Consider the following 13,577-nt stretch of genomic DNA (forward strand, 5'->3'; position numbering starts at 1 on the left):
GCTCAGCATTGTCAAAGGTGGCTGGTGACTTCCTCTGTTTACTGATATGGCAGGCAGTATTTTTTTTCTTACTGCCAACCCTGCCTCCCCACCCCTCATCACTAGGAGCCACTGATCATGCTTTCTTTCTTTTCTTTCTTTCTTTTTTTTTTTTAAGAGCCACTCCTTCCACATTTGGAGGTTCCCTGACTAGGGGTTGAATCAGAGCTACTACATCTGCTGGCCTATGCCACAGCCACAGCAATGCCAGATCCAAGCCACGTCTTCAACCTTCACCACATCTCATGGCAACACCAGATCCTTAACCCACTGAGTGAGGCCAGGGATCAAACCTGTGTCCTCATGGATACTAGTTGGGTTCATTACCACTGAGCCATGATGGGAACTCTGATCACGATTTCTCTTTATAAATTTGTCTTTTCTGGGCATTTCATGTACTTTCACTTGTGCAATATGTAGTCTTTTGACCTCTGGCTCCTTTCACTTAGCATAATGTAACATAAGGCTATGCATTTTGTAGCTTGAATCTGTAGTTTGTTCTCTTTTTTTAAATCAATTTTTATAGTCCACCACACTTGATTTATCCATTCACAGACATTTGAATTGTTTCCAGTTTTGGCTCTTAGGACTAATGTTGTTAGGACCTTTTGTGCACATCTCCTTCTAGAGACATATGTTTTCATTTCTCTCGGGTAGGTTCATAGGCATGGTATTACTGGTTATATGTAAGTTTATGAGAAACTGCAAACCGGTTTTCCCAATGCTGTACATTTTTCTTTCCCCTCAGCTGTGTATAAGGATTCCAGATTCTCCACGTCCTGACACTGCCTTTTTTTTTTTTCTTTCTTTTTTTGGCTGCACCCATGGCGTATGAAAGTTCCCAGGCCGGGGATGGAGTTCGAACCCGAGTCCTCGTAGATACTAGTCGGATTCTTAACCTTCTGAGCCACAATGGGAACTACTGGCTTTGGCTTTTAGGGAAGAATTTTAATTAATTAATTTATTTATTTATTGCTTTTTGGGTCACACCTGCAGCATATGGAGGTTCCCAGGCCAGGGGTCCAGTTAGAGCTGCAGCTGCCGGCCTGGGCCACAGCCACAGCAACACAGGATCCGAGCCACATTGCAACCTACACCACAGCTCACAGCAACGCCAGATCCTTAACCCACTGAGAGAGGCCAGGGATCAAACCTGCATCCTCATGGATACTATTTGGGTTTGTTACCTCTGAGCCACAATAGGAACTCCTAGGGAGGTGTTTTTAAAGACCAGGTGAAGGAGAGGGTCACAGGGAAGTGATCAGCTGGTGCACATCCTTCTGATTGGTTGGTGATGAGGTAAGTGAGTCAACATCATCTGCCTTCTAGTTCCAGCCAGCCTGGGGGGGGAGTCTAAGTGCTGGTGGGCAGCACACACTTAACTTCTTCCACCTGGTGGGAGTTTCAGTATCCGCAACACAGCTCAAGGATATGGCTGGGGTGTTATCTCTAGCCTTTGAGGAGGAACTATAGGTTCTTGATTTTCTTTTATGGCTCAACTATTATTATTTGGTCTTGCTTGATTGCTTTTATTTTTTTTTTCATTTTTTAAAGTTTTATTGAAGTAGTGTTGATTTACAAGGTTGTAATAATTTCTGCTGTGCAACGAAGTGATTCAGTTATTCATGGACACTGATTGCTTTTGTTTTTTTCTGCATCGCCTCACTTCTCTGATTAAATGTTCTCTTGGGAACTCAGGGAAGACCTAGGAGGCTACAGCTTTTCTACACACAAGAGGGAGGTAGGCGACCCTGGAGGGGCAGAGCCTGCTCAGCTACAGGTTTTCTGATTATAGTTCCCGCCACAAACAGGCCTAGCTTCCCTGGCCTCTGAGAATTCTGTTTATTCTCTTGCTGGTCTTTGGGCTCCCTGACATCCATTTTTTCGGGTATCACCCCACCCTTTCTCTGAAAATAGGCTTTTCTTTTTCTTTTGTTTTAATGGGCCACACGCACGGCATACGGAAGTTCCCAGGCCAGGGTCGAATCAGAGCTGTAGCTTCTGGCACAGCCAAGGCAACTTGGGATCTAGGCTGCGCCTACAACCTACAGCACAGCTTATGGCCACACCAGATCCTTAACCACCTGAGCAAGGCCATGGATTGAACCTGAGTCCTCATGGATACTAGTCAGGTTTGTTACTGATGAGCCACGACGGGAACTCCTATCACAAGATATTGAGTAGAGTTCCCTTTGCTGTACAGTAAGATCTTGTTGTTTATCAACCCTGTATATAACAGTTTGCGTCTGTTAATCCCAAGGTCCCATTCCTTCTCTCCCTTACCTCTCTTTCCCTTGGCAACCTCGGGTCTGTTCTCTGTCTGGGAGTCTATTTTTGTTCCCAGATAAGTTCATTTGTGTCATATTTGATTCCACATAGAAATGATACCATGTTATAGTTCTCCTTCTCTATCTGGTTTGCTTCACTTAGTATGATCATTTCTAGGTCCATCCATGTTGCTGTAAATGGCATTAGCCCATCCTTTTTTATGGCTGAGTAATATTCCGTTGTATACATATACCATGTCTTTATCCTATCCTCTGTCGATGGACACTCAGGTTGCTTCCATGTCTTGGCTATTGCGAATAGTGTTGCAGAGCCATGTGATTTTTTACATTATGTGCAAGAACCAGCCTTGCTCCAAGAAGAAAAAGGCTGTCTCTGCTTTCTTGAACATGCTGCCTTCTCAAATGTCATGTCACTTCTCTACATTTGATAGCCACACATTTCAGGAACCTAGGAGGGCCCCATCTGTACAACAGGATAGTGTTTGGTGGTGGGTTATCATAAGAAAGTACCACTCAAAAGAATAATTAAAAATGATACATGCAGACTATAATAACTAAGAACAGGTGAGTGTACAAATACTTTCCAAGTTTTCAAGGAATGGCAAAACTTTTCTTTGAACATGGGTCTGCTTACAGAGTCTTCAGTCTTTTTTGATTTTCTGAGCCTCTAATTTGTCACCTCCCATTTCTAGTTTCCTTCATGTGGGGTGTGAGCCCAGATATGTTGGGGAGAAATCTGGACGCAGCAACTCAGATTTTTTTTTCCTTTTTTGGCCACCCCATGGCATGGCGGGGGAGGGGGTTCCTGGGCCAGGGATCAGATCCCAGCTGCAGTTACAGCCTGCCACAGGTGTGGCAATGCTGGCCCCTTTAGCCCACTGTACCAGGCTGGGGATAGAACCTGCGTCCTGGTGCTGCAGAGATGCTCCTGATCCTATTGTGCCACAGCGGGAACTCCAGCAACTCAGATTTTAACTTAACAGTTTTCACTTCTCTTTCCTTTTGTCACACACACAGTGAGCTTATTGGGAGTGAGGTGTCCAGGAGGGAGTCCCAGACCAGTCAGAATGCTTTGTCACTCACTGGCTGGTGATCACAAGTACATTCCAACCTCATGGTCCTGGTTCCTCACCTGGAAGTGTGGGGATTCAAAAAGCTGATGTCCAAGTGCCCCCAGCTCAGTTACTGGGGACTCACAGCAGGTAATTTCAGGAAGGTCCTTTGAAATGCTCTGAGCTACTAATGGAAGGAGATATTCATATAGCTAGAACTAGCATATCATTTTGGTGACGCTCTGGGCTGAAGTTGAAATGGCTTTAAACAACAAGGAAAATTTAGTATTCCACATATTAAGAAATTTGGAGACAGGATAGTTCAAGGTTTTGTTAATTTTCTGAGTCCGTGCCACTGAGGAAATTCTGTTGCGCAGGCTAGTTCTCCTCATGGTTGCAAAATGGCTGCCAGGGATCCAGGTGTAGATCAACACAAAATGTCTACAGAACAGAAAAGAACACAGTATGATTTTTCCTTGTGTCCTTTTTAATGTTCCAATTTCCCCAGTTCTGCCCCCAACAGACTTTCCCTCATATCTTGGTAGCTGAATTGGGAGGCACGCTCATTCCTAAACCCGTGAGAGACAGGAGAAATGCAGTGGCTAGGGTTGGCTTTGATCAAGTAAGATTGATCCCTGGGGTCTGGCCGCCAGCTACTGATGCAAAACCGTGTTGTGACAAGAGTGAGATGTCAGCGGAGCAGGTACAGCATCTGCCAGAATTAACCTCAATGGCTGCCTGGAAGCAAGAGAAATGAAAATATGTAAAGGAAAGAGTGGGAACCTCTAAAGTGATGGTTCTTAGCTCCTCAGAGGCCACCAACACGTCTGAGAACCTGTTGAACGCTACCGCCCTTCTCCTTAGGAAAAAATGCTGAGACATACTTACTTTATGGAACGGCCTCCAAAAACAAGCATCAGCCAATTAGAACGCTTCAGCTTGGTGCTGACCAATTAGATGAATGCCAGCCTGTTACCGACCAATCAGAATGGACTGCGGTCAGGTACCAGACAATGAAAATGGATGCCATACCTAAACGATAGAAATAGAGCCTGTGCAGTGCATCATCCTCCTTAATGCATTCTGTTTGGTCAGAGTCAGCGTTTACATTTTCAAAGTAATTTGCCTCCAACATTTGAAAATTGATAGCTTTTCACATCAAGAGCCAGATTTTTGCACCTTTTGACAAAATTGAAGATGCGGTCACGCTGGGCTCACCATCGGAGCTGAGAAGTGGTTGCCCCCTGGAAGAGGTTTGCCGCAGTCTCCACCTGTCTCTATCACTGGTCACCTCTCCTGCTTCACTCAGCATTTTGCAACTGCTGGAATTGGCCGGGACTGTCTAGGCAGAAGATGTTAGTGCAGTGACGGGGTCCATATGGTTACTATTCTTTGTTTCCCAGTGTGCCAGAATTTTGTAGGGTCAGTTTACTAATTTCCAATGGAAGGGCCCTTGACCACAGCCTTGATAATCCAAGCCCCCCAATCCCAGGCATGGGATAATCCCCAGTGATGTTGTTCTTCCCAGAAGGAAGAGGATTTTTTTTTTTTCCTTAACAGTATTGAACCAGAAAAATGATTGAGGGTGATCATGAAGGATTCCAATTCTGGAACCAGACTTTCTGGGTTTGAATCCACACTCTGCCACTTAGAGTTCTCCTGTGGCACAGTGGGTTAAGGATCCATTGTTGTCACTTCAGTGGCCCGGGGCTGCTGCTGTGGTATGGGTTTGATCCCTGGCTGGGAACTTCCACATGCTGTGGGTGTGGCCAAAAACTAAAAGAAAAAACAGACTCTGCTACTTGCTGTGTGATCTTGAACAAGTTTCTTAGCCTCGCTGCCTCAACTTTCTCACCTGTTAAATGGGATTAATAGAAGGATTAAATGAATAATAAAGATACAGTTCTTAGACCTAACGCATAATGAATATATGTGTTAATTTGGGTTGCTTTTTTTAAAAATCATTTTGTTATTTATTTATTATTATTATTTTGTCTTTTGTTTTAGGGCAGCACCCACTGCATATGGAAGTTCCCAGGCTAGGGATCGAATGCCAGCCTACACCATAGCAATACCATATCTGAGCCATGTCTTCGACCTACACCATAGCTCTTGGCAATGTGGGACCCTTAACCCACTGAACAAGGCCAGGTATTGAACCCGTGTTCTCATGGATACCAGTCAGATTCGTTACCCACTGCACCATGATGGGAACTCCTGTGCTAATTTTTATTATGTGACTTTACTCTGATTTTTTGAGTGTTCTCAATGCGGACTAGGGTTTTGGTGTTACCTTTGCATGTAACCAAGAGGCTCATTAAAATAATTTTCCCCAGACTGGAAACAAAATTTTTCCTCCACTGATGAATTCCTAAAGCAGATTCTCTGTAACTAGAAAAAAAATTGCCAAGTGCTTAAAAATTACAATGAATTCCTGGCTCTGGTGATCATACTGTCAGGAGCAGAGCATGCTGTCACACCTGCTCCGTTTTGCCCATGAGCCATCCTTGGCAGCTGGAGCTTGCCAGGCGCTCTTATCTTAGGTTCACAGACAGCAGGCTCCCTGTGGCAGCTGGGGTCTGAGTTGGTGCGGCTCCCTGCCCCCACAGTGGACCGTCTCATCTTCATGCGCTGGGTGGTCTGCCGTCCTTGCTGCATCCAGGACCTGGGAAATGAGACCTGATGGCAGACAGAAGGCACCGGCCCATGGCAGCCCTCAGCCGGGTGGCTCCAGGCAGGCGACCGCCCAGTCCAGCCTCTGCCCCCAGGATGGTGAGCCTGGAGGTACGAACCTGGAGCAGAGCCAGCGGGTGGGGGTGGGGGAAGTGGGTGCTGTTTCCCCAGGCTCCTGGCTCCAGCTTGTCATGGTGGGTCCTGTGGCTGCTTCTGGGTGGCTGTGCAGAGATTTCAATTGTTCCTGCTAGAGGAGATTTGTGTGTGTGTGTGTTTTTAAATTACAGTATAGTCGACTTACAATGTTGTGCCAATTTCTGCTGTACAGCAAAGTGTCCCAGTCACTTTATGACTTTCTTATGTTATAGTTCTATCCCAAGAGACTGGATAGAGTTCCCTGTGCTGTACAGTAGGACCTCATTGCTTATGCATTCTGAATGTAATAGTTTGCATCTTCTAACCCCAAACTCCCAGTCCATCCCACTCCCTCCCCCTCCCCCTTGGCAACCACAAGTCTGTTCTCTATGTCTGTGAGTCTGTTTCTGTCCTATAGATAAGTTAATTTGTACCGTATTTTAGATCCCATATAGAAGTGATATCATATGGTATTTGTCTTTCTCTTTCTGACTTACCTCTCTTAATATGATAATCTCTAGTTGCATCCATGTTGCTCTAGATGGCATTATTTCATTCTTTTTTATGGTTGAGTAGTATTCCATTATGTATAGGCACCACATCTTCTTAATCCATTCATCTGTTGATGGACATTTAGGTGTTTCCATGTCTTGGCTATTGTGAATAGTGCCGCTGTGAACATATGAGTGCATGTATATTTTTGTATTATAGTTTTATCCAGATAAATGTCCAGGAATGGGATTGCTGGATCATATGGTAGTTCTATATTTAGTTTTCAGAGGAACCTCCATACTGTTTGCTGTAGTGGTTGTACCAGTTTACCTTCCTACCAACGGGTAGGAGGATTCCCTTTTCAAGGAGGAGATTTTTGTGGTTTGTTTTGCTTGTAGATAAGAGGGTTTTTTTGCCTTCCCCGTAGCATCAGAACCATTCAGTAGGAGGCAGATTTGTCCATTTCTCTGCTAAGAGGAGGTGTCACAGAGACATGGATAGTGTGCCCACTGAACTGGGACCCCCCAGGAGTATGTCCAGGGTTGAAGGGGCAGAGACAACCTGGATGACAAATAGCAGTCAGCTCAAGATGGGCAGCAGGACTCAGACCCCACATGGACAGATCTGGGCATCTTCTGATCCTATCTGGGCTGTGATGGATTTTTAAAAAAATTTTTTAAATTTGTAATTTTTTTGTCTTTTTAGGGCCATGCTTGTGGCATGTGGAGGTTCCCAGGCCAGGGGTTGAATTGGAGCTATAGCTGCCATCCTACACCACAGCCACAGAAACATGGGATCCGTGTGGTGTCTGCAACCTACACCATAGCTCATGGCAATGCTGGATCCTTAACCTACTGAACAGAGCCAGGGATCGAACCTGCATCCTCATGAATACTAGTCAGGTTCATCAATCACCGAGCCACGACAGGAATTCTGGATTTTTTTTTTTTTTTTTTTAATGAAAGTTCCCAGGCTAGGGGTCAAATCGGAGCTACAGCTGTCAGCCTATGCCACAGCCACAGCAATGCGGGATCCAAGCAGTGTCTGCAACCTATACCACAGCTCCTGGCAATGCTGGATCCCCGACCCATTGAGTGAGGCCAGGGATCAAACCTGAATCTTCATAGATACTAGTCGGATTCGTTTCCACTGCACCATAACAGGAACTCCTGTGATGGATAAAAATCCTAAAAAAGGAGCCGCTTTTCTAGAGAGAAGATTTTGGGACATCTGTGATTCTGAGCTGCTACCGTGGGTGTCTGGACGGTTGTTGGCTGCAAGAAGGGAGAGTGGGCTGCGAGTGGGCTCCGGGTGGAGGGGGTGGAGCTCCCAGTGGGGGGGATGGGGCTCCAGGTGGAGGGAGTGGGGCAGAGCCCAGCTTCAGAGTGGTGCAGGGCCCCTGCTGCTCCTGGTAGAGAAGGTGGGAAACCCTTGCTCTCTGCCTCACTCCTGGTCCCTGTGTGAAGGGAGGTTTCTGCCTCTTTACAACTGGGCCCAGGAGTCACAAACTCAGACCCTTTATCCTTCATTTTGTACATTTTGCTGCATTATGCCTCTTAGGTGGTATTCTTTTCTTTTTTCTTTTACAGTCACACCCTCTACATATGGAAGTTCCCATTCTAGGGGTCAAATCACCACAGCCAAAGCAACGCTAGATCTGAGCCACATCTGAGACCTACACCACAGCTCATGGCAACCCCACATCCTTAACCCACTGAGTGAGGGCCGAGGGTCGAACCCGCATCCTTATGGAGACTATGTTGGGTTCGTAACCCACTGAGCCACAACAGGAACTCCCCCTTCTTTTTTTAAAAAAAGTTTTATTTATTTTTATTTATTTATTTTGTCTTTTTGCCTTTTCTAGGGCCGCTCCCATGGCATATGGAGGTTCCCAGGTGAGGGTTCAAATCGGAGGTGTAGCTGCCGGCCTACACCAGAGCCACAGCAACGCAGGATCTGAGCCAGGTCTGCAACCTACACCACAGCTCACAGCAACGCCGGATCCTTAACCCACTGAGCAAGGCCAGGGATTGAACCCGAAACCTCATGGTTCCTAGTTGGATTCGTTAACCGCTGTGCCACAATGGGAACTCCCTAAAAAAATGCTTTATTAGGGTATAGTTGATTGACAATACTATAGTCATTTCTGCTGTATAGTAAAGTGATTCAGTTATACATATACACATATCTATTCTTTTTCAGATTCTTTTCCCATGTAGATTATTACAGACTATTGAGTAGAGTTCCCTATGAGATACAGTAGGTCCTTGTTACTTATCCAGTTTATATACAGTAGTGTGTATATGTTAATCCCAACCTCTCTCCCTACATTTATAATTTACATACATACATACATAATTTATCCCTCTCCCCCCAGATTTCCCCTTTGGTAACTGTAAGTTTGTTTCTGAAAATCTTTGAGTCTGTTTCTGTTTGGTAAGTTCACTTGTATCGCTTTTTAAATAAGATACCACATATTAGTGATCTCATATGATATTTGTCTTTATCTGACTTTCTTCACTTAGTGTGATAATTTCTAGGTCCACCCAGGTTGTTGCAAGTGGCATTTTTCATTCTTTTTAATGGCTGAGTAGTATTCCATTGTATATATGTACTGGCGCCTTCGTTATCAATTCCTCTGTTGATGGACATTTGGGTTGGTTCCATGTCTTGGCTATTGTGAATAGCGCTGCCATGAACATAGGGGTGTAGGTATCTTTTCAAATTTTGGTTTTCTCTGGATATATGCCCAGGAGTAGATTGCTGAATCATATGGTAGTTCTAGTTTTAGTTTTTTAATGAAACTCCATACTGTCCTCCATAGTGGTTGCACCAATCGGTGGTATATATATATTTTTAAACGGATACACTCATGGCATGTGGAAGTTCATGGTCCAGAGATTGAGTCTGAGTCACAGCTGCAAACTATGCCACAGTTGTGGCAACCCTGGATCCTTTAACCCACTGTGCTGGGCTGGGGATTGGACCCATGCCTCTGCAGTGACCAAAGCTGTTGTGGTTGGATTCTTTAATTCACTGTGCTGTAGTGGGAATTCCAAGTGGTATTCTTTTGATGGGGGAAACACTTTGCTATATCCTGCCTTCCCATAAAAATATGCATATGCCCCTCTTTTTTTAATTTCATGAAACATGAAGCTCTTTTGCTCAACAAATATTTATAGAACACCTACCTGCCAGCCAATATTCTGGGGATACAGCAGTGAATCATCCAGGCAAAATCCCCGCCCCTGCAGGACTTTAGTCCAGAGGAGGTGGACAGGCAGTAAACCACATGATTAGGTAAAATATTTGTGAGGTATGATGAAAGTTTGGGAGAAAAATAAATCTCAAAGGGTAAGGAGTGCTGGTGTGGGGTAATGAGAGAAGATATGACTAAAAGATGAGATCTGAGTGATGACATGGAACAGCTCAGAGTGTGTTCCATTTGGATTTCTGGAGGAAGAGTTTCCAGACCCAGGAAGCAGCATGTGCAAAGGTCCTCAGATAGGTACATGCCTGGAGTGTTGGAGGCTGGCAGCAGGAGGTAAAGAGAGGTGAGATGAGAGATGATTTTGTGTGCGTGTGTGCATGTGTGGGTTGGGGTGGATGCGTAGGTGGGGACTCAGATCACTCAGCACCCTGTTGACCACTGTAAGAACTTACTTGACTATCTCTCTGGGAGGGGTGAAAAATTGTGTACAGATGATTGATTTATGTCTTAAAAGCACTGCCTTAACTCCTGTGTTGAGACATATCTAAAGGAGGTTGAGGATGGATAGAGAAAGACCAGTTAGGTTATTGAAGTGTCTGGTAGAATACAGTAGGGGTGCCTTTTAGATGTGCATCCTTTAATTTTTAATTTTTAAATTTATTTTTATTTTTTAGGGCCACACCTGTGGCATATGGAAGTTCCCAGGCTAGAGGCTGAATTGGAGCTGCAGCTGCCAGCCTACCTTACAGCCATAGCAACACTAGATCTGAGCTGCATCTGCAACCTATGTTGCAGCTTTTGGCAATGCTGAATCCTTAACCCAATGAGCAAGACTAGAGATCAAACCCTCATCTTTATGGATATTAGTCATGTTTGTTACTGCTGAGCCCAACGGGAACTCCACGTATGTCCTTTTATAGGAAAGCCGCGTCTAATAGCAACTGTTTGGAGATCCCTGGATAAATAAATAAAGGTGCTTACCTTGGGACCCAGGAGACCTGGAGCAGCTCTGAGGCTTTTGGTTCAAGGGCAGGAGCTGGGAGGATTCTCTCCCCAGTCTGGAGGCCAGAGCCAGGGTGGATGGCTCCCTGCGACCACAGCTGCTTTATTTGAAACAGGGTGACTCACGCTTTATGCACTCCCACTTGACGCCCTGCAGAACCCCTTCCTTCGGCAGTCAGATTGGAAAGCAGAGTCGTGAGCAGAGTATTTTGGGTAGCATCCCAGCAGAGGTACCACCAACATCAGACATCCTCTCCTCCAGGGAATGGTCTCCTGCAGAATCTGAATTCCCCGCAGAGTCTCCCAGTCTGGCCTCTGGGACAGCGACAGTGCTTAATCGAGGATGATCCCTCAGGCTGTTGACACCTCCGGGGCTGTTCAGATGGGGCGCTTTCCGTGAACAGGCACAATCCACGAGACGTGAGTGCTTCCAGCCACCCCTACCACCCACCATCCCTCCCACGGAGGGGAATTTGACTCCGCCTACTTCTTCCACCTCTAATGAGGATGTGCTTTCCTTCTGGCCCCTGTTTTCATGATTCAGAATAGAGTCAGGGCCATGGGTGGAGGGGAGGGAAGAAACTGAGGGGAAGAGAGAGGAGGGGCTTGTGTACTAAGTGAGGGTTCCAGCACAGTCCATGGGATGGGAAAACTAGGAACCGGGGACGTGGAGGGAAAACAATCAAGCGAAAAGACCCAGAGGCTGCGGTAATTGAGTAGGAGAGGAAACCAGGAAAGCACTGAAAATCCTTATAAGCTGGGTGCTGGGAAGAGTATTTTTTGGGGGAGGTGGGCTGCTGTGGGGAGTTAGTGAGAGGTTTTGAAGTGAGAAGGGCTGGAGATAGAAGGAAATAAGATGCTCAAAGGGAAGGCTATAACGTCTATACATCTAAAACCATTCCAGAATAAAAAGTAGATTTAACGAGATTGCGATGGATTATGAACGAGATGCTTGAACTTTTCTAGAAGCACAGCTCAAGATGAGCATGGCTTTTTATCCTGCCTGGTTCATGAAGAGCATTTTCCTTATGAGCAGCCTGGTCCACGAGGACCCTGGCCTCCACATAGGTTACACTAAGAGGTCATAACTCTCTGAATTTGCAGAACAGTAAATATGTTTCTTTTTCTTTCGATGACTTACCACACCTGACTTTATATTTGGATTTTGGAGGAAAGAATGAGCTGAATTAGAATAAACCCCAACTGGAGTTCTCTTTGTGGTTCATCAGTAATGAACCTGGCTAGTATCTATGAGGATGCGGGTTTGATCCCTGGCCTTGCTCAGTGGGTTGAGGATCCAGTGTTGTTGTGAGCTGTGGTGTAGGTCGCAGATGCTGCTCAGATCTGGTGTTGCTGTGGCTGTGGCTGTGGCATAGGTGGGCAGCTACAGCTCCGATTGGACCCCTAGCCTGGGAACTTCCATCTGCTACAGGTGTGGCCCTGATAATATTTAAAAAAAAAGGGGGGGGGATAAACCCCAACCCCTAGTCTAGTGACACCTACAGGGTCTCTGGGGTGTACATCCCCGTCTCCTTGTTGGAGCACATCCTCATCTTTTCACCCCTTGTGATTCCTGCAAGGTCCTAAAAAGGAGTCTGAACATCTTGGCAGGGCCACAGAATAATTATCCATCTCCCAGTGACAGAGGGGATTGATAACCTATGACCACTGATCTCAGGCAAGGTTTGCTGTGACCTCCCAAGGAATAGGTTGCGTATTAGCAAAAAAGAAAAGGAACATGAGGGACAGGCAGTGCTTTCAAATCCCTCCCCCCTCCCACCCCATGAAGGCGCCTCATTTGCTTAAAACCCCACTTGCTTGCTCTTTTGTATATCTCTGATTCTGATTAATTAACATTAATGCCTCTGTAGAAAAGAATGACTTCAGAGCAATAACCACCCATGTAATGCATGAACTTCATTGGGATCCTGATTTGAGCCAAATCAAATGTAAATTTCTTTTGCGCTAAACAGATACATTTGAGTGGGTATTAGATGATGGTAAGGAATTCGTGTAAATTATGTTGGATGTGACAAGGACATGGTATTTTGTTAATGAGAAGTCTGTGTCAGGAGTTCCCATCATGGCTCAGTGGGTTAAGAACTGGACATAGCATCCATGAGGATTGGGTTCAATCCCTGGCTTCAGTGGGTTAAGGATCCAGCGTTGCTGCAAGCTGCAGTGTAGGTCACAGATGCAGCTCGAATCTGGTGTTGCTGTGGGTGTGGCGTAGGCCTGCAGAGGCAGCTCAGATTCAAGCCACAGGTGTAGCTGTATAAAGAAAAAAATGTCTGTGTCAGTTTTAAAAAAAGCATTGAGGGGAGTTCCCGTCATGGCTCAGTGGTAATGAACCTGACTGGTATCCACGAGGATGTAGGTTCAATTCCTGGCTCCACTAGTGGGTTAAGTATCTGGTGTTGCCATGAGCTGTGGTGTAGGTTGCAGATGCAGCTCAGATCTGACATTGCTATGGCTGTGATGTAGGCTGGCAGCTACAGCTCACATTCTACCCCTAGCCTGGGAACTTCCATATGCTGCAGGTGTGACCCTAAAGAGAGAAAAAAAAAAAAAAAGCATCAAGAAGAGTTCCCTGGTGGTTCCACAGGTTAAGGATCTGGCGTTGTCATTGTGGTGGCTGAGGTTGCTGCTGTGGTGTGGTTTTTAATCCATGGTCCGGGAAATTCT

General features: G+C 45.6%; 1 protein-coding gene across 4 annotated transcripts in view; it reads left to right on the forward strand.

Moving 5' to 3' along the window:
- RIMBP2 (RIMS binding protein 2) overlaps window positions 1-13,577 on the forward strand; it is a 339,454-nt gene that overhangs the window by 2,493 nt on the left and 323,384 nt on the right. For 2 of the 4 annotated variants that reach the window (XM_084993468.1, XM_084993470.1), the window contains exon 1: window positions 5,942-6,163. The exons of 1 other annotated variant lie outside the window; for it this stretch is intronic. In XM_084993468.1, coding sequence (XP_084849594.1) covers window positions 6,052-6,163 — 112 coding nt within the window. In that variant the 5' untranslated portion in view covers window positions 5,942-6,051. Of the gene's footprint in view, window positions 1-5,941; window positions 6,164-10,010; window positions 10,234-13,577 lie in introns of those variants that run through there. One more of the 4 variants, XM_021074263.2, reaches the window with a different exon arrangement.

This window comes from Sus scrofa, chromosome 14 (genome assembly GCF_054392235.1).
Source record: "Sus scrofa isolate SSC_HxYL_T2T_F1_AM1 chromosome 14, Sscrofa_HxYL_maternal_Yorkshire_Landrace_v2.0, whole genome shotgun sequence".
Lineage (NCBI taxonomy): Eukaryota > Metazoa > Chordata > Mammalia > Artiodactyla > Suidae > Sus > Sus scrofa.